Raw genomic sequence first — 25,468 nt, forward strand, 5'->3', positions numbered from 1 at the left:
TGCGGAGCACGGGCTCTAGGCACGCAGGCTTCAGTAGCTGTGGCACACGGGCTCAGTAGTTGTGGCTCACAGGCTCTAGAGCACAGGCTCAGTAGTTGTGGCGCATGGGCTTAGTTGCTCTGTGGCATGTGGGATCTTCCCGGACCGGGGCACGAACCCGTGTCCCCTGCATCGGCAGGCGGACTCTCAACCACTGCGCCACCAGGGAAGCCCTCTACGCTTAAGTTTTGAAATTAGATTTTTAAAAAATAATATAAATGTACGTTTGTTTTTTAACCTGCAAAGGAATTCCAGTTTTATAAGACTCACTCCTGGGTGGGATAAGAAGGGTGGGAGGGAGATGCAAGAGGGAGGAGATATGGGGATATATGTATATGTATAGCTGATTCACTTTATTATAAAGCAGAAACTAACACACCATTGTAAAGTAATTATACTCCAATAAAGATGTAAAAAAAAAAAAAAAAAGACACTCCTGTGGCCAAAAACCCTAGTCCTGGAGTAAGAGCCCCAGCGACTCCCTAACACCAGCACTTCTTCCCTAGGAACTGATCTCCTCGGAGCCCCTCCCAGATCGGAGCCTGGAGAATACGTAAACCGGATGTTGACTCTTTTGCCATGGTAACGGACGTGAATACGGAAGTTACGCCAGAGGAAGAGGAAGTGGAGCGGGCTGCGAACCCACGTGGGGCTTGCGTGTGTTTCTAGGTCCTTGGACCCCGGTCCTTTAAACTCACCCCCGGCTTAGTAGACATGGGTCGTTCGGGGAAGTTGCCCTCCGGGGTCTCGGCCAAGTTGAAACGCTGGAAGAAAGGCCACAGCAGCGACAGCAACCCGGCCATCTCCCGCCACCGCCAGGCCGCCCGCAGCCGCTTCTTCAGCCGGCCCTCAGGTAGCAGGGTCGCGACCCAGGCGCAGCCGGCGGCGGGGTTCTGGGCGGGCCTGGGTCTCAATGGATTTGAGCCTCTCTGCAGGCTCTGGGGCCCAAGCATCGGACCTTTCGTCTCCTAAAGTATCCGATCTGGAGCCTGTTGTAAAGGTCCACCCTCCCCATTTAAGAGATGCAGAAACCGACTCCACAGGAGGGTGATGACTTGGCTAGGGTACCACGAGTATCAGTCAGTACTCACGCCTATAGTTAACCGTGGTGGCGCTTTACAAAGCGCTTTCACCCTCATCTCTTTCCCAGGCCCCTCACTGCAGCCCTCACCCGACTCCCACCGGCGAAACTTTTACCTGGAGGGTTCCCTCTCTGAATCTGATAAGTTCTAGGTGTACAGTGGACTGCTGAGGCAGACCGCGTTCAGAATTTAGCCTCTCTGGTTGGGGGTCTGGACTCCCCCTGTTTGTTTCCTAGGGGTAGTTCTTGTTCTCTTAGCCAAAAGGAGGCTCGGGTAAGAAGTGGGGTCCTTACCCTTTGCCTCCGGTTCTCAGGAAAGAGCGACTTGACAGTTGATGCGGTAAAGTTGCATAATGAGCTGCAGTCAGGATCCCTGCGTCTGGGTAAAAGCGAAGCCCCTGAGACTGCCATGGAAGAGGAAGAGGTGGCGCCAGCTCTCACCGAGAAGTCCTCGGGCACCTTCCTGAGCGGCCTCTCCGACTGCACAAACGTCACCTTCAGCAAAGTGCAGCGCTTCTGGGAGTCCAGCTCGGCTGCCCACAAGGAGGTAGGCGGGAGTCTCAGGACAGCCAGAGGCTAGTGAGGGGAGGCCAGCTGACTGCTGTCCAGTGACAACAGGTGGAATCTCTGGATGATGTGTCACCCCTCCTACCCTTTGTGTCTGCTACTTATTACCCCTCCTAGGGCAGGTTTCACTTTCTGCTTTTTCTAAGAACATCTTCCTGGCTCAAGTGTCAAGTCCCTCAGGGTATTTTCCTGACAATTTTCAAATGTCCAAAACATTTTTTGCAAACATTTATCTCTTCAACTGTACTTAACACAGGCCTTTTTATATATTCATAGAATGTTTTCAGGAAACATTTGTTGAATAAATTAATACTGAATAACAGTGGTTAAAAAATGTTCTATCTAACAAGACCTAAATATTATTTTTTTAGTTTCTAAATTATATATACATATATTTTCATTGTTTAAATGAAAAATGTCAAAACTATAAATGATAACAAAGTGAGGTGAGTAGAATAAAATATGAAAGTTGTTCTCCCAGCTTAACTCCTTTGTGGTAGTTACTGTTAACTGTAACAGTACTTTTCTAGACCAGCGCTGTCGAAAAGAAATGTAATATGAGCCACATACATAATTTAAAATTTTCTAGTAGCTATGTTAAATAAAAGTAAAAAAGATGCAAGTGAAATTAACCTTAATTATATATCTCATTTAACCTGGTATGCCCAAAATATTGTTGTTTCAACTTATAATCAATATTTTTACAAGTGAGGTGTTTTTGCATTATTTTTATCATACTAAGTCTTCAAAATCTAGTCTGACACCTCCATTTGGAGGCTAAATCTTCATTGGCAATACTTGATTTGTATTTAAAGTTCATAAAACTTACAGTTGCAAAAGTAGATTCATATACCCAAGTAGTTCTAAATCTGTTTCCCAATAACTGGATAAAGTATTTGTTTGTTTGTTTGTTTGTTTTGCGGTACGTGGGCCTCTCACTGTTGTGGCCTCTCCCGTTGCGGAGCACAGGCTCCGGACGCGCAGGCTCGGCGGCCATGGCTCACGGGCCCAGCCGCTCCGCGGCATGTGGGATCTTCCCGGACTGGGGCACGAACCCGTGTCCCCTGCATCGGCAGGCGGACTCTCAACCACTGCGCCACCAGGGGAGCCCAAAGTATTTGTTTTTAAATATAAATAATATAAAAATTTTAAGATGCAGTTCCTCAGTCATACTAGCCACATCTCAAGTGCTCAGTGGCCTCTTGTCAAATTACCATTGTAGACTTTTTTACCCACATTTTGTTCAGGTTTACTGAAATGCCATTATATTTTATATATACTGTTCTACAACTTTTTTCGCCACTGATCGGTGTTTCTGAGTTAATCTATGTAGTTGTTCACTATTCTTTTCAATAGTTACATAGTGTTTGAATTTGTCATTATTATATAATGAGTACATTATTAATCCCTTGTTGATGGCTGCTTTATTGTTCCAGTTGGTTGCGGCAGTGAACACTTGTGCATGAATGTTTACACATATATAAGGGGTAGAGCCTTAGAGGTGGGTTTTGGGCAGATGTGTGAGTTTTCCTGTTGCTGGGCCCTGTGTGTGTTCCCCTGGCTCTGGATGCTGCTCATCTTGTCTGCTCTGGGCTTTGTCAGGAGAATAATTTGTGAAGGAGGAAGGAGAAGAGGCTACCCTGCGGTGGGGTTTGATTGGAAATAGATGTCATAGGTACCTTCTCCCTCATGTGCAGATCTGTGCTGTCTTGGCTGCTGTCACCGAGGTGATACGCTCCCAGGGTGGGAAGGAGACGGAGACTGAGTACTTTGCTGCCCTGGTGAGTGGGTGTGACTTGCAGGTGGGCGGGCTTTCCGAGTAGCAGGTTATTCAGGCTATAAGGAGAAGGCAGGGGCCCCTGCATGTGGGGATGAGAAGGACAACCTTAAACAGGTGAAAGCGCTTCAGTTATTCTCAGGTGGCTTGGTAAGCCTGGTGGGATTTGCTACATTATTCTTGTAAAACAAAATCCACTACTCTCTTTTATTTTTTTCTCCTAATCCATGAAACTGAGTTACACCCAGGGGATTCTCTAATAAAATTGTTTTCAAAGTGTAGTCTGGGGGTTCCCAAGACCCTTTTGGTGGTTGGTTAAGTCAAAATTATTTCCATAATAATGCTAAACCATCATTTACCTTTTTCACTCCCATTCTCTCTTGACTGTACCCTGGAGTTTTCCAGAAGTTACGTGATGTCTGATGACATTTTGACAGCTCATGGAATTGTGCTTGCATATTTGTGTGTTTTTAAAAATTCTCAGTTTTAATTTTTAATATGATAAAGATCAATAGATATAACTTTTGTAAACAAAGTCTCTTTGGGGAAATCATCAGTACTTTTTAAGGGTGTAAAAGTGTGAGAACCACTACTGTGGAACAGGGGCCGGCAAACTATATATATAGCCCATGGGCATAATCTGACTCGTGCCCTGTTTTTGTATAGCCCTAGGGCTGGGAATGGCTTTTACATTTTTACAAGATAGTTAAAATACACAAAGAAGAATACGCAGCAGAGACCACATGTGGCCTGCAAAATCTAAAGTATTTATTATCTGGCTCTTTACAGACAAAGCTTTCTAACCTCTGCTCTAGACTAATGAAGTAGATTAAATAGCACCATATGGTTTTCATAATGTGTCAGGTAGTGTTCTAAATGTCTGATGTATATTAATTCAATTAAACCTCACAACAACTTATGATCCCTATTTTACAAATAAGGAAACCGAGTCACAGAAAAGTTAAGTTGCTAGTCCAAAGTCACAGTGGTGGAGCTGGGATTTGAACCTCTGACACCAGCATTCTCAGTCATAACCGTCCTGCTGGGCACACCCCCATACCCCATTTGCCCAGCGTGACACATTTCCCACTCACACCCCATGGTCTGGCCTCAGATGACAACAATGGAAGCGGTGGAGTCCACAGAGTCTCTGGCTGCTGTTGCTTACCTGCTGAACCTCGTCCTGAAGCGGTGAGTCCTGGCTCCTTATATGGGGAAGAAGGGAGTGGGGGTGGAAGGGAGGAGGAGGATCAGGGAATTATTCAAAGGAACAAAAAGATGCTAAGTATCAGGTGGCATTCCACTGGCTCAGGCTCCAGGGTGGCCTGGGATGTTACAGGGCAGAGTGTGAGTGCTGGTGCCTGGCCAGGGGCAGCCCTGTGCCGCGAGTGGGGCAGGAGGGACAGGGTGGAGTGTTGAGCCACGATGTCTGGGCATCTGCAGCCAGGGGCCAGGTGGGGAGAGGACTTGGGGGAGTTTATAAGGGCCCATCTGGTGGATAGTGGAGAGCGGGTGGTGGAGAAGGTGGGGCAGGCAGGGAGCTCAGGTGCCATGGAAACGCACTGAACCGGGCGTCAGGAAGGGTGGGCTCGTGGAGTGACTGGGCCAGCGCTGCCCCGCTCTGTCCAACTTCTCCTCCAGACCAGCTGCTCTCGGAGGCCCCTCTAGTCTTCTGACCTTCTTTCTTCTCTCCCTGTAGCGTGCCCAGCCCTGTGCTCATTAAGAAGTTCTCTGATACCTCCAAAGCCTTCATGGATATCCTGTCAGCCCAGGCCAACAGTGGCTCCACCTCTGCCCTCCGATGGGTCAGTGTTTGGGTCTCAGTGTCCCCCTGCCGTCTTCCGGAGCCCATCTGATTTGGCTACAGCTTGGACACTCCCTGGGAGGGGTATAGGCACTCTGTGGACCCTCAGAAAGCCCCTTGGCGCTTTCTGGAGTTGGTGAGAAGCTGGGCTCTTTCCCACCTGGGTGAAGCAGGTGGAGCTGAGAGACCGCCTCTCCTCTGAAGGTCCTCTCCTGCCTGGCCACCCTTCTGCGGAAGCAGGACCTGGAGGCCTGGAGCTACCCCGTGACCCTGCAGGTGTTCCATGGGCTGCTGAGCTTCACTGTGCACACCAAGCCCAAGGTGAGGCCGTGGGGCACCAGGACGTGGGAGCGGGCGGCCACTCTAGTAACCAGGCTGGGCCTGGCCTGCTAAGTGGACTGGGGAGGTCACCCTGAGCTCTGGGCTCTTGTCCGGAGGTTCTCCTCCTGCCTGAAGCCCTATCTGCTAGCTCCTCCTACAGGAGGGAGGGTCACGGTCAGGCCCATTTGAGTCTCTGCTGCCTCATTGGTCAGTGACTTGTTTAGTTACAGTGGCAGGAGAGAGGGCTGGAGAGGGGCTTTGAGTCACACAGACCTGAGTTGAATACTGGACTCACTGGTTGTGCTGTGACCTTGGGCAAGTTACTTAACCTCTCTGAGTCTTGGTTTTTAAGCTGTAAAATAGGGATGATAATAACAACTTTGCTGCAAGGTCGCGGTGACACTCTGGTGTTCCCCACGGGCCTGGTGCAGGTCCTGGCTTGTAGTAGGTGCCCAGTACGTTGTGCTTGGCCACTCTGCTTCCTCCTGAAATTTAGCGCGGGGAACATGTAACAGTCGTTAAGAGTCACTCCCTGTGCTAAGCGCTCTGATCCCAGGCAGGCTCATGCCTCCTTCCCTGTGTATCCCTGCAGTGGTTCCCTCACTTGCTTCAGATCTCTGCTGAAACGTCATGTCACTGAAGTGACACTTTCCTGATCGCTGTATAAAAAGTAACAGCCCCTGTGTTATTGTCTGCAAGGTACTTTCACCTTCTGGTGTACATTTCTTTATTTCCTACCTCCCAATGAGTTGTTGGTTCACCGCTGAACTGGTGGACACTCCATATTGCTGGACGATTGCATGAATGAAGGAATCCGTGTTGTAAAGATGAGACACTGAAGCTCAGAGACTAAGTGGTCTGGTTTGCTCAAGGCCAGTTGGTGAGTTAGCAGAAGAGCAGGAATGGAAAGCGAGGTCTGTCTTACTCGGCAGCCCAGGAGTCCACACACACGCAGCCCCAGGCGTGGCCTTGGCCCTGTAGGAGGTGTGCGATCAATGCTCACTGCTGGTGGTCATGAGAAGCACACACACTGCTGGTTGAACACTGACCCGGCCCTGTCCCCCTTCCTTGCCCCTCAGATCCGGAAGGCTGCCCAGCATGGAGTGTGCTCCGTCCTCAAGGGCAGTGAATTCATGTTTGGTGAAAAGGCCCCTGCCCACCACCCTGCTGCCATGTCCACTGCCAAGTTCTGCATCCAGGAGATCGAGAAGTCTGGAGGTGGGGAAACGCAGTTGAGAGTGGGCGGCGGAGAACAGGGCCTGCTGCAGAGAGCGGGCTGGAGTCTCAGCTGCCCTCTGTCCACCAGGCTCCAAGGAGGCCACCACCACGCTGCACATGCTCACCCTGCTGAAGGACGTGCTGCCCTGCTTCCCGGATGGCCTGGTGAAGAGCTGCAGTGAGACTCTCCTCCGCGTCATGACCTTGAGCCACGTGGTGAGCTTGGGCCCCGGCGCGTGGGGACGCGCCGAGGAGGAGGGAGGACAGAGCTTCAGACCCCAGGCCCGTGGTGCTGGCACTCGGGAAACTCACTGTTCAGGCCAAAAGCAGGGGCCAGGGTCTCCCGGCCCCCGCGCTGCTCTTAGCTACACCCAGGGACAACATCTCATCCCCGGTGTCGGATAGACTGGGCATCTTCAGTTGGGAGGTGAGGTGAGGGAGAGGGTGGAACCCTGGCGGGGCCGGTAAAGCGTCAGTCCTCCCCCTACCTTGAGCTCTACCCCAGCCACAGACAACGGTTATTTCTCTCTCTCTTTTTTTTTTTTTTTTTTTGCTTACTTAATAACGTCAGTATAACAACTTTAAAGATACATAAAAACGATCCCTTGCGTTTGATATACCAGCACAATTCTGTTAATCTCTATATATTCTCTTATACTGTCTGTCCACTACATGTTTTAAAGCATTCATTATATAAATAACATGATCATTGTTTAAAAGGAAAAAAAAAACATTCTGAAGTATATAAAGTAAAAAAATAAAAGTCTCTTTTTCCCTCCAAGTCTCATTTCCTAAGATAAATAGTACACAGACAACTTGCTGTGTATCCTTTCAGACATTTTCTTTTTAGGTAAGCAAACACATAAAAACGTGAAGGTACAGCTATAATTATAGTATGCCAACCATTTGTAGCCTGCTTTTTTAGCCCATTACGTTAAAAAAACATTTTCTTCGCATTTCTCCATTGTCCTTGTTTAAATCATTTTTTTTTCCTGGTGGCTGCCAAGACTTACTAAAGCAGCAGTCCTCTGAGTGTCCAGGTGTAGGAGGCATGTTTGAGGTTCAGGGGGCCCAAGTCCCCACAAGCCCACCGGCTGGAGTGAGATATTGAGGGGTGCAGGGCCACCGTGGGCTTTGCGGTGGGTTCCCCACTAAGCCTCCCTGTCCTCTCCAGCTGGTGACAGCCTGTGCCATGCAGGCCTTTCACAGCCTCTTCCATGCCAAGCCAAGCCCGGGTACCCTGCCAGCAGAGCTCAACGCCCAGATCATCACGGTGAGGCCTGATGGGGGGACGGGCACATGGCTGTGCTGGGGGGCGGCCCTGTTACTTGTCTGCAGAGCGAGGTTGGATGGGCTGGGTTGGGCTGCCCCAGTGTAGGAGTCAGGTAGACGGGCAGCCAGGAGACTGGCCACCAAAGCCACACTGGTGTCCATGGGAGCTGGGGGCCCTGACTCTTGACTTTGTGGTAGTTAACCTAAAAAACCATTCAGCGTGGTCTCATGGTATTAACAGGTACCTTGAACAATGTTAGGGATCTCTGGGTGGATTTGGGGAACGGGGCACAAACCCCACCCCCAAATTGCAAAATGTGTGTATATGCTCACGTACATTTTTCCGGAGAAGGGTTCTGGCTTTTGTCAGGTTCACAAAGGATTGTGTGACCCAAGTTATTCTTGACTGCTCCTAGAGATTTTTTCCCCATAGAAGCAGAGGCGGAAGGGCTTCATTGAGCAGGGAAAGGAAGGCCAAGGGGGCTGTGAGTGCAGGGGGCCCTGTGTGCAGGCCCTGGGACAGGACAGTCACAGGGACGTGCTGTTGCCTAGGGATGGGAATGGGTCCTGGCATTGGGCTGCTGCTGAACACACTTGCTCAGTCACCTGCTTATTCCCTGTCTCGCCCCTAGGCCTTGTACGACTACGTTCCCAGCGAGAATGACTTACAACCCCTGCTGGCCTGGCTGAAGGTCATGGAGAAAGCCCACATCAACCTGGTTAGGTAGGGATGTGGTGGAGGGCGGTCCCTTGGCCTCCAGCCAGGACCCCTGCGCTGCGGTACAGATGAGAGGGACATGAGCCGGAAGCTGGAGGGGATTCGGCTTTCTGGGGGCGGTGGCGGTTCTGCACTGAGTGTGTGCAGGCCAGCTCTTGTGTTCATGAAGGCGGGGCCGGGTAGCACAGCCTGTGTTAGCCAGGGCTGCTGCCTTTCCTGCCAGAGCTGCGGGGAGCTGAGGAGCACAAGGCGGCCGAGAGCACCTTCCCCACCGAGAGGTGGGGCCCGAGTGCCATCCTGATTCCTGTCACCCCTGGCCAGCTGTCACCCTGTGCAGCTGGTTTACTTCTCAGAGGATATCATCCCCTTTCTGCGGCTCTACCCTACTCCCCACCTGGGTTAATGGTCCCCTCCTCTGGGATCCTCAGTCCTGCGAACCCAGTTTCTGTTTTGTGTCTCCGTCATAACAGTCACTTTTTTTTTTTTTTTTTTTTTTTTTTTGCGGTACACGGGCCTCTCACTGTTGCGGCCCCTCCCGTCGCGGAGCACGGGCTCCAGACGCGCAGGCTCACGGGCCCAGCCGCTCCGTGGCATGTGGGATCTTCCCAGACTGGGGCATGAACCCGTGTCCCCTGCATCGGCAGGTGGACTCTCAACCTCTGCGCCACCAGGGAAGCCCATAACAGTCACTCTTATAGTAGCCACTAGATGGCTCCACTTTTCCTGAATAAGGCTGAGAATGAAGTAGAATATCAGTTGGTGATTGCATTTTGCCTGGAGACAGGGTCCACCGTGTCATCCTCCCCTCCACTGAAGGCTTTCCGTTGGCTTGCTCTCCCTCAGGCACCATGCTGGGTGCTTTGCATCCATGTTTCATCTCACTGATCACAGCACCCCGTGAGGAAGGTCTTAGCCCACTTCATAAACCAGAAAGTGAAACACTGCAAGTTAGCTAGTCATGCAGCTGCAGGGGAGCAAAGCCGGGTCTCCAGCGCAGGTCTGCCAGGCCCGTGTCTTTTTTTCTGCACCAAATCACCTTTTACCTGGAGGTGCCAGCAAATGGCCAAATCATTTTGTTCTCCACTTCTCAGGGTTTATCCTGCAGGAGGACTCCCACAGTTGTAGGATGTTTGTAGTAGCATTCTAGGTAATGGCAAAAACACCTAGGAGCAACCTAGATGTGGCCCCGGGGGGGACTGGTTAAACGCAAACAGTGGAATACTAGGCAGCTGTTAGAAATAATTGAGGTAAATGTGTGCATGCTGATGTGGGTAGACCTCCAAGATACACTGAGCAAAAGCGAGGTGCGTAATTATCTGTATTTTTGAGCCAAACTACCAGGCTGTGAATCCTGACCACCCCCACCGCCCACTAGCTGGGCAGCCTTGGGCAAGTTATTCAACTTCTCCGAGCTTCAGTTTCCTCATGTATAAAATGGGAATTGTAATAGGATTTAATCTCAGTTTTAAGGTTTTTACTTGTTTTTATTTTTTGCAAGGTTTAAATGAATTAATTCTTATTGTTACACCAGTGCTTGGTATGTGATCATTGTTACATAAATGTTAGCAACTATTATTGTTTTGTGTGTTTGTATATGCATAAAAACTTCTGGAAGAGTATTTGAGAAACTTAAGCTTGAGTTTCCCCTGGGAAGTGCATCCGAGAGTCAGTCTGGGAGAAGGGTGTGGTGAGGAAGGCATGCTCTTCGTTTTATACCCTGGAGACCTGTTTGCATTTTTGTACCACGTGTAGCTGTCACCTGCATGACGGCACTTCTTGCAGTTGCCCACCAGCAGGGCCCCGTAGAGCCCCGCAGATCCATGACTGCTGTCAGACCTGGGCCATCTGAGTCCCCGAGGCCCAGGGCCAGGCCCCACAGAAGCCTTTTGTGTTGACAGGCTGCATCGCGACCTGGGGCTGGGCCACCTCCCTCGCTTGTTTGGAACTGCGACAACCTGCCTCCTCTCCCCCCACTCGCAGGTGGTGACAGCTGCCACCCAGTGCCTTCAGGTACCTCAGCCCCCAGCCCAGCTTTAGCGAGGGAGGCAGAGAGCCGTAGAGCTCCCAGAGCTCACCCCAGGCCTCCAGCTGCATCCTGGGGAGGAAGTTCTCAGGGTGGGGGTGAGCTTCCTAGAAGCTTCAGGAAGCAGTCACCTGGGAAGGCTGAGTGGCACTGGGGGGCTGTCTTGGGCCCAAACAGCTGTGGCCTCTTTTTGCAGGAGATCCTGAAGGAGTGTGTTGCTCCCCACATGGCTGACATCGGCTCCGTGACCTCCTCGGCCTCAGGCCCTGCCCAGTATGTCGCCAAGATGTTCAGGTGAGAACACAGCCTCTGCGTGAGGAGGGAATAAGGTGTGCCTGTAGAAAGTTCCTCATGATGACAGGTACTCCTCTTGTCACTGTGGTGGGCCTTGCGCACACTGCCAGAGCAGCTGCTGTCGGTTTGAGCACTGGCCACACTCCAGGTGCCGTAGCGTCATGCTCATGAGTGTGGACTTGGGGGCCTGTCATCTGGGGCTAGTTCCTCTGCCTCTCAACACCTCAGGGTCCGCATCAGTCTAATGGAGGTGTGGATTGAATGAGGTCATACGTGTAAAGTTCTCAGAACAGTACCTGGTGTGTAGTTAAGTTCCAATAAATAGAAACTACTGGTAGTCCTTACAGTTCTAGGAGATAGGTGCTGACTCCATTTTACAGACTGGGAAAGCTGAGGTCACTCAACTAGTAAGTGGCAGCCTGACCGCAGAGTCCACTCTTACTCATGTGCTCTGCTGCCCTCCATGCCTACAAGAGAAGCCATTCACAGACACGGCCTCCAACCACCCAGGCCCTTCCAGCCACCAGTGAGGAGCCTCAGAGCACCAAGAGGCTAGGATCTTTGGTGTTTCCTCTGGGTCTGTCTGCTCAGCTCCAAGGTGTGATGCTTTGGGTTCTGTTCCTTGTGAGGACATAGGCCTGTTTCTTCTGGATACACCTGGAATGAAGTTTCTGGAAAACTGAGGAATAGAGCTGCTCCACCCCCAGCTCACCCCTTTCCCCACACTAACCCCTGTTGGCCATTCTTGCCTAAAGCCTTTGGGGCTCGACTTCAAGAGATGAGCTGACCACAGCGTGCCTGGGCCGGAAGGGGCTAGCAGCCGGCCGGGCTTCCCCACTGCTGTGGCTTTCCTCCCTCTGCCCAGGCCACCTGTACCTACCCCATCTTCCCACCTCTGGTCAGACCGAGAAAGCGTGGGACAGTGACAACACGGGCTTTGGAGGCCCAGTTTGGCCACTAGCAGTGTGACACTGCTGGGTTACTTAGTCCCTCTGAGCCTCAGTTTCCCCATCTGAGGATGGAACAAATAACCTAGCTCACAGCTTTTTTTTGAAGTGTGAGGATTATATAAATGAAACTCTTAGCACAGGGGGTACTTGGTAAACACTAGCTCTCCCCCCTTGGCCTTTCCTGGGGCCTCACCCTTGCCGTGGTCTGTAGTTCCTGGTGCCGGCCATGGACTTCCATGGCCCTGACTGCCCACTCCCTTGGCAGGGCAGTGGAGGAGGGCCTGACATACAGATTCCACGCATCATGGAGCTCCGTGCTGCAGCTGCTGTGTGTCTTCTTCGAGGCGTGTGGGAGACAGGCCCATCCCGTGATGAGGAAGGTGACTGGGGCAGCGGCTGGGCTGGGGCAGGAAGTGGCTGGGGCTGCTAGAGGGGCACGTGTCTCCGTTACCTCTGCGCTTTACTCCCCCACTGCCAGGGTCCACTGCGGGTGCCCAGTACTGTGTCCCCAGGAAGGCGACTGGGCCAACGTGGGAGGAACGAGAAGAGGGCTGAAACCACCCCTCCCCCCACCGCCTAATGCCTTCTCACTAGTCTTAGCTGGAGTTGATGGTTTTGAAACTCACAGGGAAGCAGTGTGATTCTCCCTCACCCCTATCTATTATCTTTTAATTTTTAATTTTTAATTCTCTAAATTTTCTGTAACAGGTGAGCATAGTATTTTAAGCAGACTTAGGTCCCAGGAAGGTTACCAAAGCCCAGAGTAAACCATTTAAGGCTCAGGGATCACCCGGAGATCCTCCCCGGCTCCAGGAGCAGGTGGGAGCCTGAGGACAGGCCACAGACCCCTCTCCAGCAGGCAGAGCAACTCCCGGCCTCGTGGGGCCTTCCCCAAGGGTAGGGCCTTCCTTGAGAGGCCTGGCCCAGGCCCCACTAGATTAGGTTGGCAACACCTGGCTCCTGTGAGAGGTCCTCAAGGAATGAGGCTCGCAGAGGGGCTCTGAGGGGCTGTAGTGAACCAGAGGGGGCAGCTCTGGTCTCGAGGGGCAGCTGCTCCGCAGTGCCTGCTAATTTATACTAATTGTACTGTGGGTCTGCGTTTCCCATACCTTCCCGGTTTTCAAGATAAACCGGAAATCTACATTTGTATATGAAATCTCCTGATTTTTACCCGTTACTAACAAATACAGAATTTCTTTTTAAATCCTGGGGCATTGAGGAGGGCTCAAACACATCCAAGAGTTGAATTTGGTTAATGGTCTGTGACCTCTGGCGAGAGCATAACCTGACCCCACGCCCCTGACCTCGTCCTCTTGGAGACTTCAGCCCAGCCTCAGCCATGGGTACTTGCGCCGCAGGCCCGTCTGAATGTCTGACCCGTGTCTCTTTGCTCCAGTGCCTCCAGTCCCTGTGTGACCTGCGCCTCTCCCCCTACTCCCCCCACATGGCAGCTCTGGACCGCGCAGTGGGTGCTGCCGTGGCCAGCATGGGCCCCGAGGTGGTGTTAGAGGCTGTGCCTTTGGAAATTGATGGCTCTGAGTAAGTGCAGCCCTGCTTGGCTTCCATTCCAGCCCCAGGAGAGCCACGTGGCTTGTTCTCTGCTGGGAGGGTGTCCACACCTTCGGCTGACGTCTCCACGTGCCGTGCGGGTCAGTGGGGGTGGCCAGAGCAGGATCTGTCCTGTTCCTCGGCTCCGTGGGGAGACAGCTCCAGGCCGTCACCCCTTCCTCACCGCGCCTCCCCTCCCTCCTCCCAGAGAGACTCTGGATTTCCCTCGGAGCTGGCTGCTGCCCGTCATCCGAGACCACGTCCGGGAAACTCGACTTGGTTTCTTTACCGCTTACTTCCTGCCTCTGGCTACCACCCTGAAGAGGAAAGGTACGGGCCCACCACAGTCCTGGAGCCTCACTGGAAGGGTCAGGAAGGGCTCCTGGTCCAGCGCACCAGCCTTAGGACGTTCAGCAGCCTCCCTGGGCCAAGCAGGTGGTCAGCCAGTGCTTGAGCGCCGTCATCAGTGGGGTCCGAGGCGTGGCCAGGCACCCCTGCCCCGAGGCAGGCAGACAGGGGCCTTTTCTCCCACCAGAGGAACAATTACACAAGTACACACCAATTTATATATACAAAGATGTTCCAAGTAAAAATCCCAACATAGCCCACACGTCCCTCATTGGGGCTCCAGTGAAGTCAGTCATAATAAAGCCCCACCATGGGATACAGAGTGCTCACTGTACAGAAGGAAAGAGACCGACAGGGGAATGGACGGTTTAGTCCATGGTGAGCTGAGTAGATTAGATTGAAATCTCAGCTCAGCCGCTCCACAGTTTGGTGACTTTGGGCAAGTTTATTCAACTCCCCTGGGTCTGCTCATCATCTGTAAAATGAGGGCGATAATTGCGATGGTGTGAGGATTAAATGCAATAATCACGTAAGTGCACATTACACAGGCTGCCATGTAGAAACTGCCTGATAAATGTTACCAGCTTTATTCTCAAGTAAAACCAGGTTTCAGAACAATATATTTATAAGACAATCCTTTTTACATCTTTAAAAGTGTGCACGTGCTTGGAGAAATATAAGGTCAGAAATGGGGAGGAAGATTTGGGGGGGAGATTGTGGGGAGATACCGCTTTCTGTTTTACATAGGTCTTTTCATTTTTTTAGAACAAACGAGTGTTTGTTTAATAATAAGTGTTATGTTTCGTCTGTGGAGCAGGGGAATCGCCCATATTCCTGTCCTCATCATTGGGCTTTTGGTTTGGGTAAACCTGAGGCCTGTCAGTCAGGAGTGTGCCCAGGGTCACACTGTGTCCTGTGTCACTCTAGCAATGGACCTGGCCCAGGCAGGCAGCACAGTGGAGTCCAAGATCTACGACACGCTCCAGTGGCAGGTAAGGGGTGAGCTGGGGGGGGGTGGGGGGGACAGGCGGGCACAGGTTGCTGGGCGTCGCTCTCCTCTATCATCCCCTCCCTCCCCAGATCTGGACCCTCCTGCCTGGGTTCTGCACGAGGCCCACGGACGTGGCCACCGCCTTCAAAGGGCTGGCGCGGACGCTGGGCACAGCCATCAGCGAGCGCCCAGACCTGAGGGTCACTGTGTGCCAGGCCCTGCGCACCCTCATCACCAAGGGCTGTGAGGCGGGTACGTGTGGGCTCTGGGGTCGGGGCTGGTGGAAGATGGCTGTGATGGTGCGAGTCCCCTGACCTTGCCTGTCCAGGTCATTGCTTGAGCCACCGCTAAGCCTTTTCAAGGACCTGAGTGTCTGCTGGGACCCGAGGAGCTAGTAGGATGCTGAAAACAGCCCCTTCTCTTTCTTTACTCTCAGTGTACTGACAGCTGCTGGGAGTTGTCCAGCCTTTACATGGGGCTAGCACTTGGCTGGCCCCGTAGACTGTGGTGGCCCCTCGTCCTCTGTGCTCTGGCTTCAGCCTCTCCTGTCCCAGAAAAGCCCCAAACCCATGACCCTGTCACAGGTTCCCCAAAAGAATGCCTCTGGGCTGCAACCACAGTGGCCTTTGAGGCAGGGTCATCTCCTGGCCCTTTTGTGCAAACTTTGGTCCTCCTGCCAGAGGCCGACCGTGCTGAAGTGAGCCGCTTTGCGAAGAACTTTCTGCCGATCCTGTTCAACCTGTACGGGCAGCCCGTTGCAGCTGGAGACACCCCAGCCCCTCGCCGGGCCGTGCTGGAAACCATCAAAACTTACCTCACCATTACTGAGCCTCAGGTGACCTGGTAGAGGAGGGGGAGGAACAGTCTCTGGTGGGTGAGTGTTGGGTTGGGGTGTTGGAAAGGTCAAGACCCTACCTACCATGGCTCACTTGGCTGTCTGCCCCCAGAAGAACAGGGGACCATATGCCAGCAGTAGGCTGGGCTCGAGCCTCCTCCAAAGGGAGGAGAGGAGGGGGAAGAGACGAGGGTGCAATTCTGTGACCTGCTGCTGCTCTGTATTTTCTCTTGAACAACTCCCTCCTTATCCCTTTGGGCTGCCAGTTGGTGAATGGTTTCCTGGAAAAAGCCAGTGAGAAGGTGCTGGACCCTGCTAGCTCTGACTTCACCAGGTAAGTGCCCCACTTGAGCTGGGGCAGCCCAGGGAGCTAGAGAGTATGTCTAGCAGAAGCTCTGTGTTTCTGTCTGGGATTATTTAGGAAAGTCTTGAGATATTGAATGTCCCAGCTCTACCCTGAGGCCTGACCAGTTCCTCCATCCTGGAGCACCATTGTAGTCTGCTAGGGAAGGGTGAGGACCCTGGAGACATGCTGCCCGGATTCAAATCCCAGCTCTGCCCCTTATAAGCTGTGACCTTGGTTGAGTTATTTATCTACTCTACTCTGTGCCCTCATCTGTAAAATGGGCATGATGATAATACCTGCAGTAGAGTTGCTGTGAGGATTGAAGGGGTTAAGACATGTAAAGCGCTGGGAACAGTGCTGGTACCTTATGAGTGCTGAGTTAGGTTACAGGCAGTGATTATTGTTCATGGGCTCCTTCGAGGCCCCTTGTCCTCCTCACTCTGACCTTTCCCACCTCCCCCATACCCAGTAGACATGAGGGCACTGATAGTCCATGCCCTTCCCCAGCCTCCACTAAGCTCCTCCTTGGTCTCCTGTCGCTGAGCAGATTGTCCGTCTTGGACCTGGTCGTGGCCTTGGCTCCCCACGCTGATGAAGCCGCCATCAGCAAGCTGTACTCCACCATCCGGCCCTACCTAGAGGTGAGCCATGGAGGCCAGGAGCCCCACACGCCCACACCTGGGCGGGCGTGGGCCCTGTCTCCATGCCTTGCTGCTGCTCAAGATCGGGTTTTAATCTGCTTTCTCATGGCGTGGCTGCCCTTTGTATCTGTCTAGCCCTGTACTCTATCATGTAGGTGCCAGAGTGACAGAAATGCACGGCCATGCTTGGGCCTCACCTGCTAAGATGCCTCTTGTAGAGCCAAGGTCTGACTCACTCACTAGGCCCATCCCCGCCTGGCCTGATCTTCATCCTACCCAGCCTCATCCCCCTGCTGCCACTCCGGCCTCATGAGGCTGCATTTAAGGGTTCCAGATATAACAGCCCCTCTGTGCATTTGCATGTGCTGGGTCCCCTGCCTGACATGCTTGCCCCTGCCCGCTGTGGCTAACCACCAGGCAAAAGTCAGGCCAGCGTGACCTTCTGAAAACTGTCACCACTGCAACAGTATAATAAGCAGTTACCCAACAGCATGAGAAGTGCTCTGGTGGAACATGCAGGCAGACACACAAGTCCAGGACAGAGTCACCTAACTCGGGAGAGGTGTCCCGGAGGGGAGCGGAAGGGATGGAGGGAGGGCCGGGTAGGCTTCATTCCCCTCGGCGTCCCCTGCCTGGCCCAGAGTCAGCCTCTCACTAACCTGTGTTCTCCCTGCCCTCCCATTGGATGTCACGAGCTCCAGAGGGCAGGGCCAGCTTCTCTGAGTCCCCACCAGGGCCAGTCACAGCTCACTTGGCTGCTCTGTGGATGTTATTGGACTGGGTGAGGGTGGGGGGCCCCCCAGCCCCCTCTCTCACCCACCCCTGTCTACCATACGCCCTCCCAGAGCAAGGCCCATGGGGTACAGAAGAAGGCCTACCGTGTGCTGGAGGAGGTGTGCGCCAGCCCCCAGGGTCCTGGCGCCCGCTTCGTGCAGAGCCACCTGGACGACCTGAAGAAGACCCTTCTGGACTCGCTACGGAGCACCTCCTCGCCTGCCAAGAGGGTGCGGACTCCAGGGGCCCCGCTCTGCCCGAGGGGGGACGAGCAACACCAGGAGAGGACCAGCGTGGAGACGCTCAGGGACTTCAGGGGCAGAGGTGGCACTGAGCGTCCTGACTGTTGTCCCTCTGTCCCGCAGCCCCGTTTGAAGTGCCTCATACATATCGTGAGGAAGCTCTCAGCCGAGCACGAGGAGTTCATCAGTGCCCTCGTCCCGGAGGTGCGGGGTGCAGGAGGGGAGTGTGCTGTGATTTGGGGTTCCTTGGAATGGGGCTCCTGAAGGCCTACCAGGATCAGGGGAGGGCAGTAGTGGGAGAGGGGTGGGCTGGATTCACTGCCTGGGAGCGTGAGTGCCCTTACCCGTCCACTCTGCCTCAGGCTGCCCGCCCGGGGGTGGCCAGCTCGGGGAGCCCGTGCTAACGGGGCTGTCTGGGCAGGTGATCCTCTGCACTAAGGAGGTGTCGGTGGGAGCTCGGAAGAATGCTTTTGCGCTGCTGGTGGAGATGGGCCACGCCTTCCTTCGGTTTGGCCCAGACCCGGCAGGTGAGGCCCGGGTGGCATGGGGCTGGGGTGGGCGCTGTGCTCCCGGCCTGGGTGAGGAGGCACCCCGCACTCGCCCGTCAGAGAGAAAAGATAGGGGGAGCTGCCTGGCCCTGTCCCTGGGTGGGCTGCTCCTCTCTGGCGGGAGCCCCCCTTCCCGTTGGGCCCGCGATGCAGCGCGCAGGGTGGGTTCTTCCCTGGGCAGCTCCTGCTCTCTGCCCTCCCAGAGGCCCTGCAGCGCTACCTCGTCCTGATCTACCCCGGTCTCGTGGGCGCTGTGACCATGGTCAGCTGCAGTATCCTGGCCCTGACCCACCTCCTTTTCGAGTTTAAAGGTAAACGCTATTTCCTTGAAGGCCTGGGAAGCCCTCGGGGTAGGAAAATGCCCAGGAGGTCAGGACAGGGTGGCTTCCGAAACAGGGAAAGGTCCTGGGAGGGAGGACAAAGAGCTGGAACCAGGCCTGCCCGCCTCCCGTCTCCTCTCCTGCCCAGCTCGGCTTTCCTCATCCCACAGCTGCCCGCATCCCGATCTCAGAGTGGGTCGGAGGAGGTTAGGTTCCACGCCTAGATTTTCGTCCCGGTTCTGCCTCTTACCAGCCATGTGACACCTTGAACAAACTTAGGAACCTCCTGGAACCTTACTCTCTCATCTCTAAAATGGAGGAGAAAACCAGCACCTGTTCACAGGGTGTCTGAAGGACTAAAGGAGATGCTGGCAGAAAGTGACTAGATGCGTGCCAGGCACTTGGAAGTGTCCCCCAGGTGTCAGCTCCCACTCTTGTGATGCGGCAGGGGTCTTGGGTATGGGTGGGGTTCCAGGAGTCTCTGACAGTGGCCCTCTGGCCACCACAGGTCTGATGGGGACCAGCACGATGGAGCAGCTGCTGGAGAATGTGTGCCTGCTCCTGGCCTCCCGTACCCGCGACGTGGTCAGATCAGCACTGGGCTTCATCAAGGTGGCAATGGTCGTCATGGACATGGCACACCTGGCCAAGCACGTGCAGCTGGTGGTGAGTGTCCCTTTCCCCTCGGCCAGTGGCATCGTGGCCCGAGAGCTGCTGGCAGAGACCCAGTGAGCCTTGAGGCCAGCCAGCTTCAAACACTTTTCTAGCTACACACTGTCTTGTGCAGCAGCAGGTCATGCATGAGCTCTGGAAGAGACCAGTGGTGGAGGTAAAGGGGCACAGCGCCCAGGCTGCCACTTGTCACCCCCCGCGGCCCCTCCACAGCAGCAGGGGCTCTGCAGGGCAGGGCAGGGGCTGGTGGGTAGGGCCACCGCTTGTTTTACGGATAGCAAACTGAGGCCAGAGATTTTCCCAGGTCACCGTGCTAGTGAGAGCAGTCCTGGGAACAGAACTGCGACTCTGGGCTGTCCCTCGGAAGGGACCCAAGCCTCCCTTTTTATTTTCCCTCTTGCACTGTGACCTTCTGGGTTTGAGAAGGCTTCTCTGGATGCCCCTGCTGGGCTGCAGAAGGGCCTGAAGAGCCCTCTGGTATTGGGTCCCTGGCCCCCTCCTGCTGGGCATAAGGCGTGCAGCAAGCTGGGACTGTCCTCTGAGCCCTCCGTCCACTGCACCCGCCGCCTCAGTTTCCCACTTCCAGCTGGGTTGAATCACATCAGGGCTCTAGGTCCAGCTTGCCTGTCATGTTTGCATCTGGCCTTGGGTTGGGTCAAAGCGAGAAGGGGAAAATGAGAGTCAGGATGCCTGCCCAACCCTGCCACCTAACTGGGGCCAGCGATGGGCAGGGGAGGACGGCCTGAGCGGTGACCTGTCCTGGAGTGACTAGGGTTTATACGAGCCTTCAAAGGATCGAGGGGGCCCTGCACCACCAGCCTCACTGAGGGACACTGCAGATGATACCTGCTGGCCACACGTTTCTCACGAAGGCTGGAGAGCGGTCCAGCCAGAGATTCATGCGGGGCAATAGGAGGGACTCGTGGAACCAGGAGAAACCCGTGGTGGGGGGGGGCAGACAGGGTGGGGGGCGCATCCTCCCCCTGAAGCCCCGCCGCTCTGCCCCGCAGATGGGAGCCATCGGGAAGCTCTCGGACGACATGCGGCGGCACTTCCGCATGAAGCTTCGGAACCTGTTTACCAAGTTCATCCGCAAGTTCGGGTCTGTGTCCTGACAGGGAGGGGGTAGGGGAGGAGTCGAGGGGTTTCCAGTCCCACCAGGACCGCTGCTGAGAAGGGGCCAGGCCGGGGGGCTGGAAGGGCTCTGGCTGGACACCTCGCTCTGGATAGCGCTCTCTGGCCCGGGCACCTCACCGGCCCGTCTCTACGGCCTCAGGTTCGAGCTGGTGAGGAAGCTCCTGCCAGAGGAGTACCAGAAAGTCCTGGTGAACATCCGGAAAGCAGAGGCCCGGGCCAGGAAACAGCGGGCCCTGAGCCAGGCCGCAGCGGAAGAGGAGGTGGAGGAGGAGGAGCCCTTCCAGGGCAAAGGCGACAGGTGAGACCTGTGGCGGGACGCTGGGGGCCTGGTCGCCCCTGGCCCGAAGTCTGCCCAGGCCATGCCCAGCTGCCCTCCCTCTCCTGGAGCGCCCTGACTTGGGGCTTGTCTGTCCTTAGCATCGAGGAGATTTTGGCTGACTCAGAGGATGAGGAGGACGAGCAGGAGGAGAGGAGTCGGGGCAAGGAGCAGCAGAGGCTGGCCCGCCAGAGGGCCCGGACGTGGCTGAAGGAGGGTGGCGGGGACGAGCCCCTCAACTTCTTGGACCCCAAGGTGGCCCAGCGAGTCCTGGGTGAGCAAGAAGCGGCTGGCCTGTGGGCACAGGGGACGGGCTTGCCCTGGGCCGGCTTTAGGAGTGGAGTGGCCCCTGGGGAGGCCCGCGAGCACTCCTCCAAGTCACAGACCTGGGCTCGTCGGTTCTGATGAGGGTGTGAGCGGGCTAGGACGGGCCTTCCACCTCCTCACCTCCCGACTCTGCCCCGCCAGCCACCCAGCCTGGGCCGGGTCGGGGCAAGAGGAAGGACCACGGCTTCAAGGTGAGCGCTGACGGCCGGCTGATCATCCGTGAGGAGGAGGATGACGACGCCAAGGTGGAGGAAGAGGAAGGCGCTAAAGGTGGGGCCACCTGCCCATTCGGGAGCTGCAGCTGGCCTGGGCCAGGGCTGCACTTGTTGGCTCATTCATCCACTCATTTGCCTGTTCACTCATTCACTCAGCGACCATTCTGGGGGGAAACATAGGTAAAAACAGATACAAGGAGCTTGTATCTTGGGCAACTTTCTCAAATTTTTTGAGTTTCTCAAACTTTTTTGACCACATTGAGAAATCTTTCTATGGTGTAACCCAGCCATTTATACAGTACTTCCATAATTCAAACAGAACTTTCAAAAGGCAGTAGTAGTACTTCCTCTTACCATCTGTGATACACTCTGTTCATCTCTCTTCTATTGTATTCTGTTCTGTTCTGGTTATTTGCTTGTCCTCCTCCTTTTTGAAAATTTTTGTGTTTTTTTATTCCAAGCGTAAGCTTAGCTGAGGCCTGGAAGCTCATTTATTGGTGAAAAGAGCCAGACTCTCCCGAGTCATTGTCTCCTGTTGTCCAGGGGCTGCTCAGGTGTAACCTCTCCAAGTCCCGTTTCGTCTTTTCTGTTCCCTCTGCTTGTATCTCTGTATTCACGTATCTCTGTACATATCACGTAAGATCACAGAAGCCTGGGTCTTCTAAGTTTTATGTCTTCCTCTTTGGTTTGGTTCTCACCGCCTGCTCACTGCAGCCACTCAACCAGTGCTGTCACTGCTGCCCCTGCAACCCGACTACCGGTCGTGTGACTGTGGACAGTCATTTAACCTCTCTGTGCCTCAGTTTCCTCACTCCAAAGCGGGTGTAATACCAATACCTACTTCAGAGGGTTGTTGTGAAGATGAAATGGTGACCTGAACAGCATATAGAGGTGCTGGGGGTAAATGTGGTGACACTGTGTCCAGATCTGGCCTCGTCATTGTCCCCTTCTCACCCTCAGTGTATCCCGTCTCCTTGCTCCCTTCTTGCACATGGAACCCTGACACTAGAAATGCCCACCCGCCCCCTGCCCCCCACCTTCCCAGCCCCTCTCCACTCTTTCAGATCCAGTGCAAGTCCTTCTTTTTGGCCTTTGCACGGGCCCTTGGCTTCAGCCGTGTTCCCTCGGAACTCCTGACAAGCCCAGGGACTGCCAGGCTTCCGTACTTAGTCACACGCTTCTTATGACGTTTGGTTGTTGATTGACTTCACTTCAGTTTGTCTTCCCTCCAGCGGATCAGTTTCAAAGTTCTTTTTTTTTTTTTTTTTTTTTTGTGATACGCGGGCTTCTCACTTTTGTGGCCTCTCCCGTTGCGGAGCCCAGGCTCCGGATGCGCAGGCTCAGCGGCCATGGCTCACGGGCCCAGCCGCTCCGCGGCATGTGGGATCTTCCCGGACCGGGGCACGAACCTGTGTCCCCTGAATCGGCAGGCAGACTCTCAACCACTGCGCCACCAGGGAAGCCCTAGTTCTTTTTTTTTTTTTTTTAAATATACTGGTAGCTTTTTTAAAAAAATGGTAAAATATGCGTAACATGTAATTTACTATATTAACCATTTTTAAGTGTACGGTTCACCAGTGTGAAGTACATTCACATTGTTGTACCACCTATCACCAGAACTCTTCATCTTGCAAAACTGAAACTCTGTACGCATTAAACAGCAACTCCTCATTTCCCCCTCTTCCAGCCCCTGACAGCCACCATTCTGCTTTCTGTCTGTATGAATGTGAATTTGAATATGAGTCGAGGTTCCTCATATAAGTGGAATCATTCGGTATTTGTGCTTTTGTGTCTGGTTTATTTCACTTAGCATAATGTCCTCAAGGTTGATTCATGTTGTAGCTTGTGTCAGAATTTCCTTCCTTTTTAAGGCTTGCCTTATTCTGTTGTATATCTAGACCACATTTTGTTTGTCCATCATCCATCAGTGGACATTTGGGTTGCTTCCACTTTTTTTTGTTTTTTTTCTTCCACTTTTGACTATTGTGAATAGTGCTGCTATGAACATAAATATACAAATACTTCTTCAAGATCTTGCTTTCAGTTCGCTTGGGTATATGCCCAGAAGTGGAATTGCTGGATCATATGGTAGTTCTGTCTTTAATTTTTTGAGGAACTGCCCTACTGTTTTCCATGGTGGCTGCACTATTTTACATTCCCACCAGCAGGACACAAGGGTTTCAATTTCTCCACACCCTCTCCAACCCTTGGTGTTTTCTGTTTCATTGATAGTAGCCATCCTAATGTGTGTAAAGTGGTATCTCATGGTAGTTTTGTTTGCATTTCCCTAATGATTAGTGGTGTTTAGCGTCTTTTCATGTTTGTTGTCTATCTTTTTGGAGAAATGTCTACTCAAGTCCTTTGCCCATTTTTGAATTGGGTGTTTTTTTTTAACATCTTTATTGGAGTATAATTGCTTTACATTGTTGTGTTAGTGTCTGCTGTATAACAAAGTGAATCAGCAATACGTATACATATGTCGCCATATCCCCTCCCTCTTGCGTCTCAGGTTGTTTCTTTTTGTTGTTGAGTTATAGGAGTTCTGTCTTTATTCTGGATATTAACTTTTTATCAGATGTATGATTTGAGAATACTTTCTCCTATCCTGTAGGCTGCGTTTTCATCCTGTTGATGTGTCCTTTGACATACACAAGTTTAACATTTTTAATGGAGTCTAATTTATCTATCTTTTGTTTATCTATCTTTTGAAAGTATTTTGCAAATACCTTCTCCTATCCTGTAGGCTGCCTTTTCATCCTGTTGGTGTGTCCTTTGACATACACAAGTTTAACATTTTTAATGGAGTCTAATCTGTCTATCTTTTGTTTATCTACCTTTTGTTGCCTGTGCTTTTTGTTGGTTCATACTTCTTTATATCGCCACACAATGCCTAGCACAGATGCGGGGAAAGGTTTTTAAGCAGGGGAATAGGGCAGTCTTCCCAGCAAAGTGGAGTGTATGTGGGGCTGCGGGAACGCCTGGCTCCCCGGGAAACCTGGGGCTTTCTTAGAGTCTCAACAAAAGCTGTATTCACTTTAGAAGTCGGGTCACCGCTTCCTTGAGGGGCTGTCGTCCGTGGGGCCCAGGATGGGAAGGAGGAAGGGGCAGGGTCCGGGGGTCTTATCTTCCACGGGATAGGTCTTCTGGGGCTGGAGTTGGCAGCCCTTGCACCCTGATGAGCCGGGAGGAGGCAGGTTGAAATTTGTGTGGGCTTTGGGAGGACAGGGGTGCTCCCTGAGTGTTCACAGGTCTCTCTTCTTTTTGGCTCCAGGGGAGGATGAAGAGATGGCTGACCTGATGGAAGACGTGGGCATCAGGAGTGTGAGTAATTCCTGCTGCTGGCGGGCCGGGGCCCTTAGACCTAAACCTTGGGCCTCATAGCTTCTCGCCGTCTCCCCGCTCCCACACACTCATTGCCCTGCTTCCTCACTGCCCAGTGGAGCCTCGGGGTGGCACACAGCAGGCAGTCCGGGGCATGCAATGTCACGGCTGACCCCTCTGTGGGGCGCGGAGAGGGCTTGGCTCCCTCTGAAGCACCCAGTGCCTCCTTCGGTGTTGGCTGTATTGTCCAGCTGAAGGAAGAAAGAGACGGTCCCTTGTCTCTCCACCGAGGGCATGTGCTGTGCAGGCAGCAGGGGCAACAGCCGGCCTGCATGCTGCCAGGGGCCGGCTCCACTTGGGGGAGGGGCACCCACCACTGAGGAGTGCCGAGGGCCCCATGTGTCACCTCACTAATCCTCCCAGGAGGTGGGGACTCTTTATCATCCGCAGCCTGCCTGAGGCCACAGGGGTTGTTAAAAGTGCGTGTCTCCGGCCCCAGACTGAACTCAAATCTCAGCTTATATGTAAAGCGTATGGCACTTAGTGACACTAAGGAAGTGGTGGCTGTTCATCGTTGCCATCATCATCATTACATTTTTCCTGGAAACCTTTTTCTGGCCGAAGCCTGCCTGATTCCTTGAGCAACATCCTCACAGGTGGCTTTGCAGTCCCTCTGCAGCCTACTCTTGTTCCTGGCCAGGGGAACTGACTGTGGCTGTGGAAGGATGGCCCCCAGGTCAGCAGAGCAGGGCTGGGGCATCTTGTCTCATGGCACCGAGAGGGTCCCAGGGTGGCCACGCTCCCGGCTGGCTCATGGCATCCA

The 25,468-nt window shown here is 53.5% G+C and overlaps 1 protein-coding gene across 1 annotated transcript in view; it reads left to right on the plus strand.

Annotated features, from left to right (window-relative positions):
• Window positions 1-635: 635 nt before the first annotated feature.
• RRP12 (ribosomal RNA processing 12 homolog) overlaps window positions 636-25,468 on the plus strand; it is a 29,240-nt gene continuing 4,407 nt past the window's right edge. Inside the window, exons 1-30 of the mRNA XM_081245866.1 lie at window positions 636-892; window positions 1,435-1,667; window positions 3,385-3,468; window positions 4,579-4,655; window positions 5,164-5,269; window positions 5,473-5,589; window positions 6,669-6,807; window positions 6,896-7,023; window positions 7,982-8,080; window positions 8,712-8,803; window positions 10,696-10,807; window positions 11,017-11,114; window positions 12,330-12,444; window positions 13,461-13,603; window positions 13,821-13,942; window positions 14,888-14,952; window positions 15,041-15,203; window positions 15,632-15,786; window positions 16,053-16,120; window positions 16,680-16,773; window positions 17,619-17,777; window positions 17,913-17,993; window positions 18,211-18,316; window positions 18,541-18,648; window positions 19,166-19,323; window positions 20,340-20,431; window positions 20,606-20,764; window positions 20,884-21,056; window positions 21,251-21,379; window positions 24,596-24,645. Coding sequence (XP_081101992.1) covers window positions 754-892; window positions 1,435-1,667; window positions 3,385-3,468; window positions 4,579-4,655; window positions 5,164-5,269; window positions 5,473-5,589; window positions 6,669-6,807; window positions 6,896-7,023; window positions 7,982-8,080; window positions 8,712-8,803; window positions 10,696-10,807; window positions 11,017-11,114; window positions 12,330-12,444; window positions 13,461-13,603; window positions 13,821-13,942; window positions 14,888-14,952; window positions 15,041-15,203; window positions 15,632-15,786; window positions 16,053-16,120; window positions 16,680-16,773; window positions 17,619-17,777; window positions 17,913-17,993; window positions 18,211-18,316; window positions 18,541-18,648; window positions 19,166-19,323; window positions 20,340-20,431; window positions 20,606-20,764; window positions 20,884-21,056; window positions 21,251-21,379; window positions 24,596-24,645 — 3,564 coding nt within the window. The 5' untranslated portion in view covers window positions 636-753. The remainder of the gene's footprint in view (window positions 893-1,434; window positions 1,668-3,384; window positions 3,469-4,578; window positions 4,656-5,163; window positions 5,270-5,472; window positions 5,590-6,668; window positions 6,808-6,895; window positions 7,024-7,981; window positions 8,081-8,711; window positions 8,804-10,695; window positions 10,808-11,016; window positions 11,115-12,329; window positions 12,445-13,460; window positions 13,604-13,820; window positions 13,943-14,887; window positions 14,953-15,040; window positions 15,204-15,631; window positions 15,787-16,052; window positions 16,121-16,679; window positions 16,774-17,618; window positions 17,778-17,912; window positions 17,994-18,210; window positions 18,317-18,540; window positions 18,649-19,165; window positions 19,324-20,339; window positions 20,432-20,605; window positions 20,765-20,883; window positions 21,057-21,250; window positions 21,380-24,595; window positions 24,646-25,468) is intronic.

The sequence above is a fragment of the Mesoplodon bidens genome (genome assembly GCF_964165515.1).
Source record: "Mesoplodon bidens genome assembly, chromosome: 1".
Lineage (NCBI taxonomy): Eukaryota > Metazoa > Chordata > Mammalia > Artiodactyla > Ziphiidae > Mesoplodon > Mesoplodon bidens.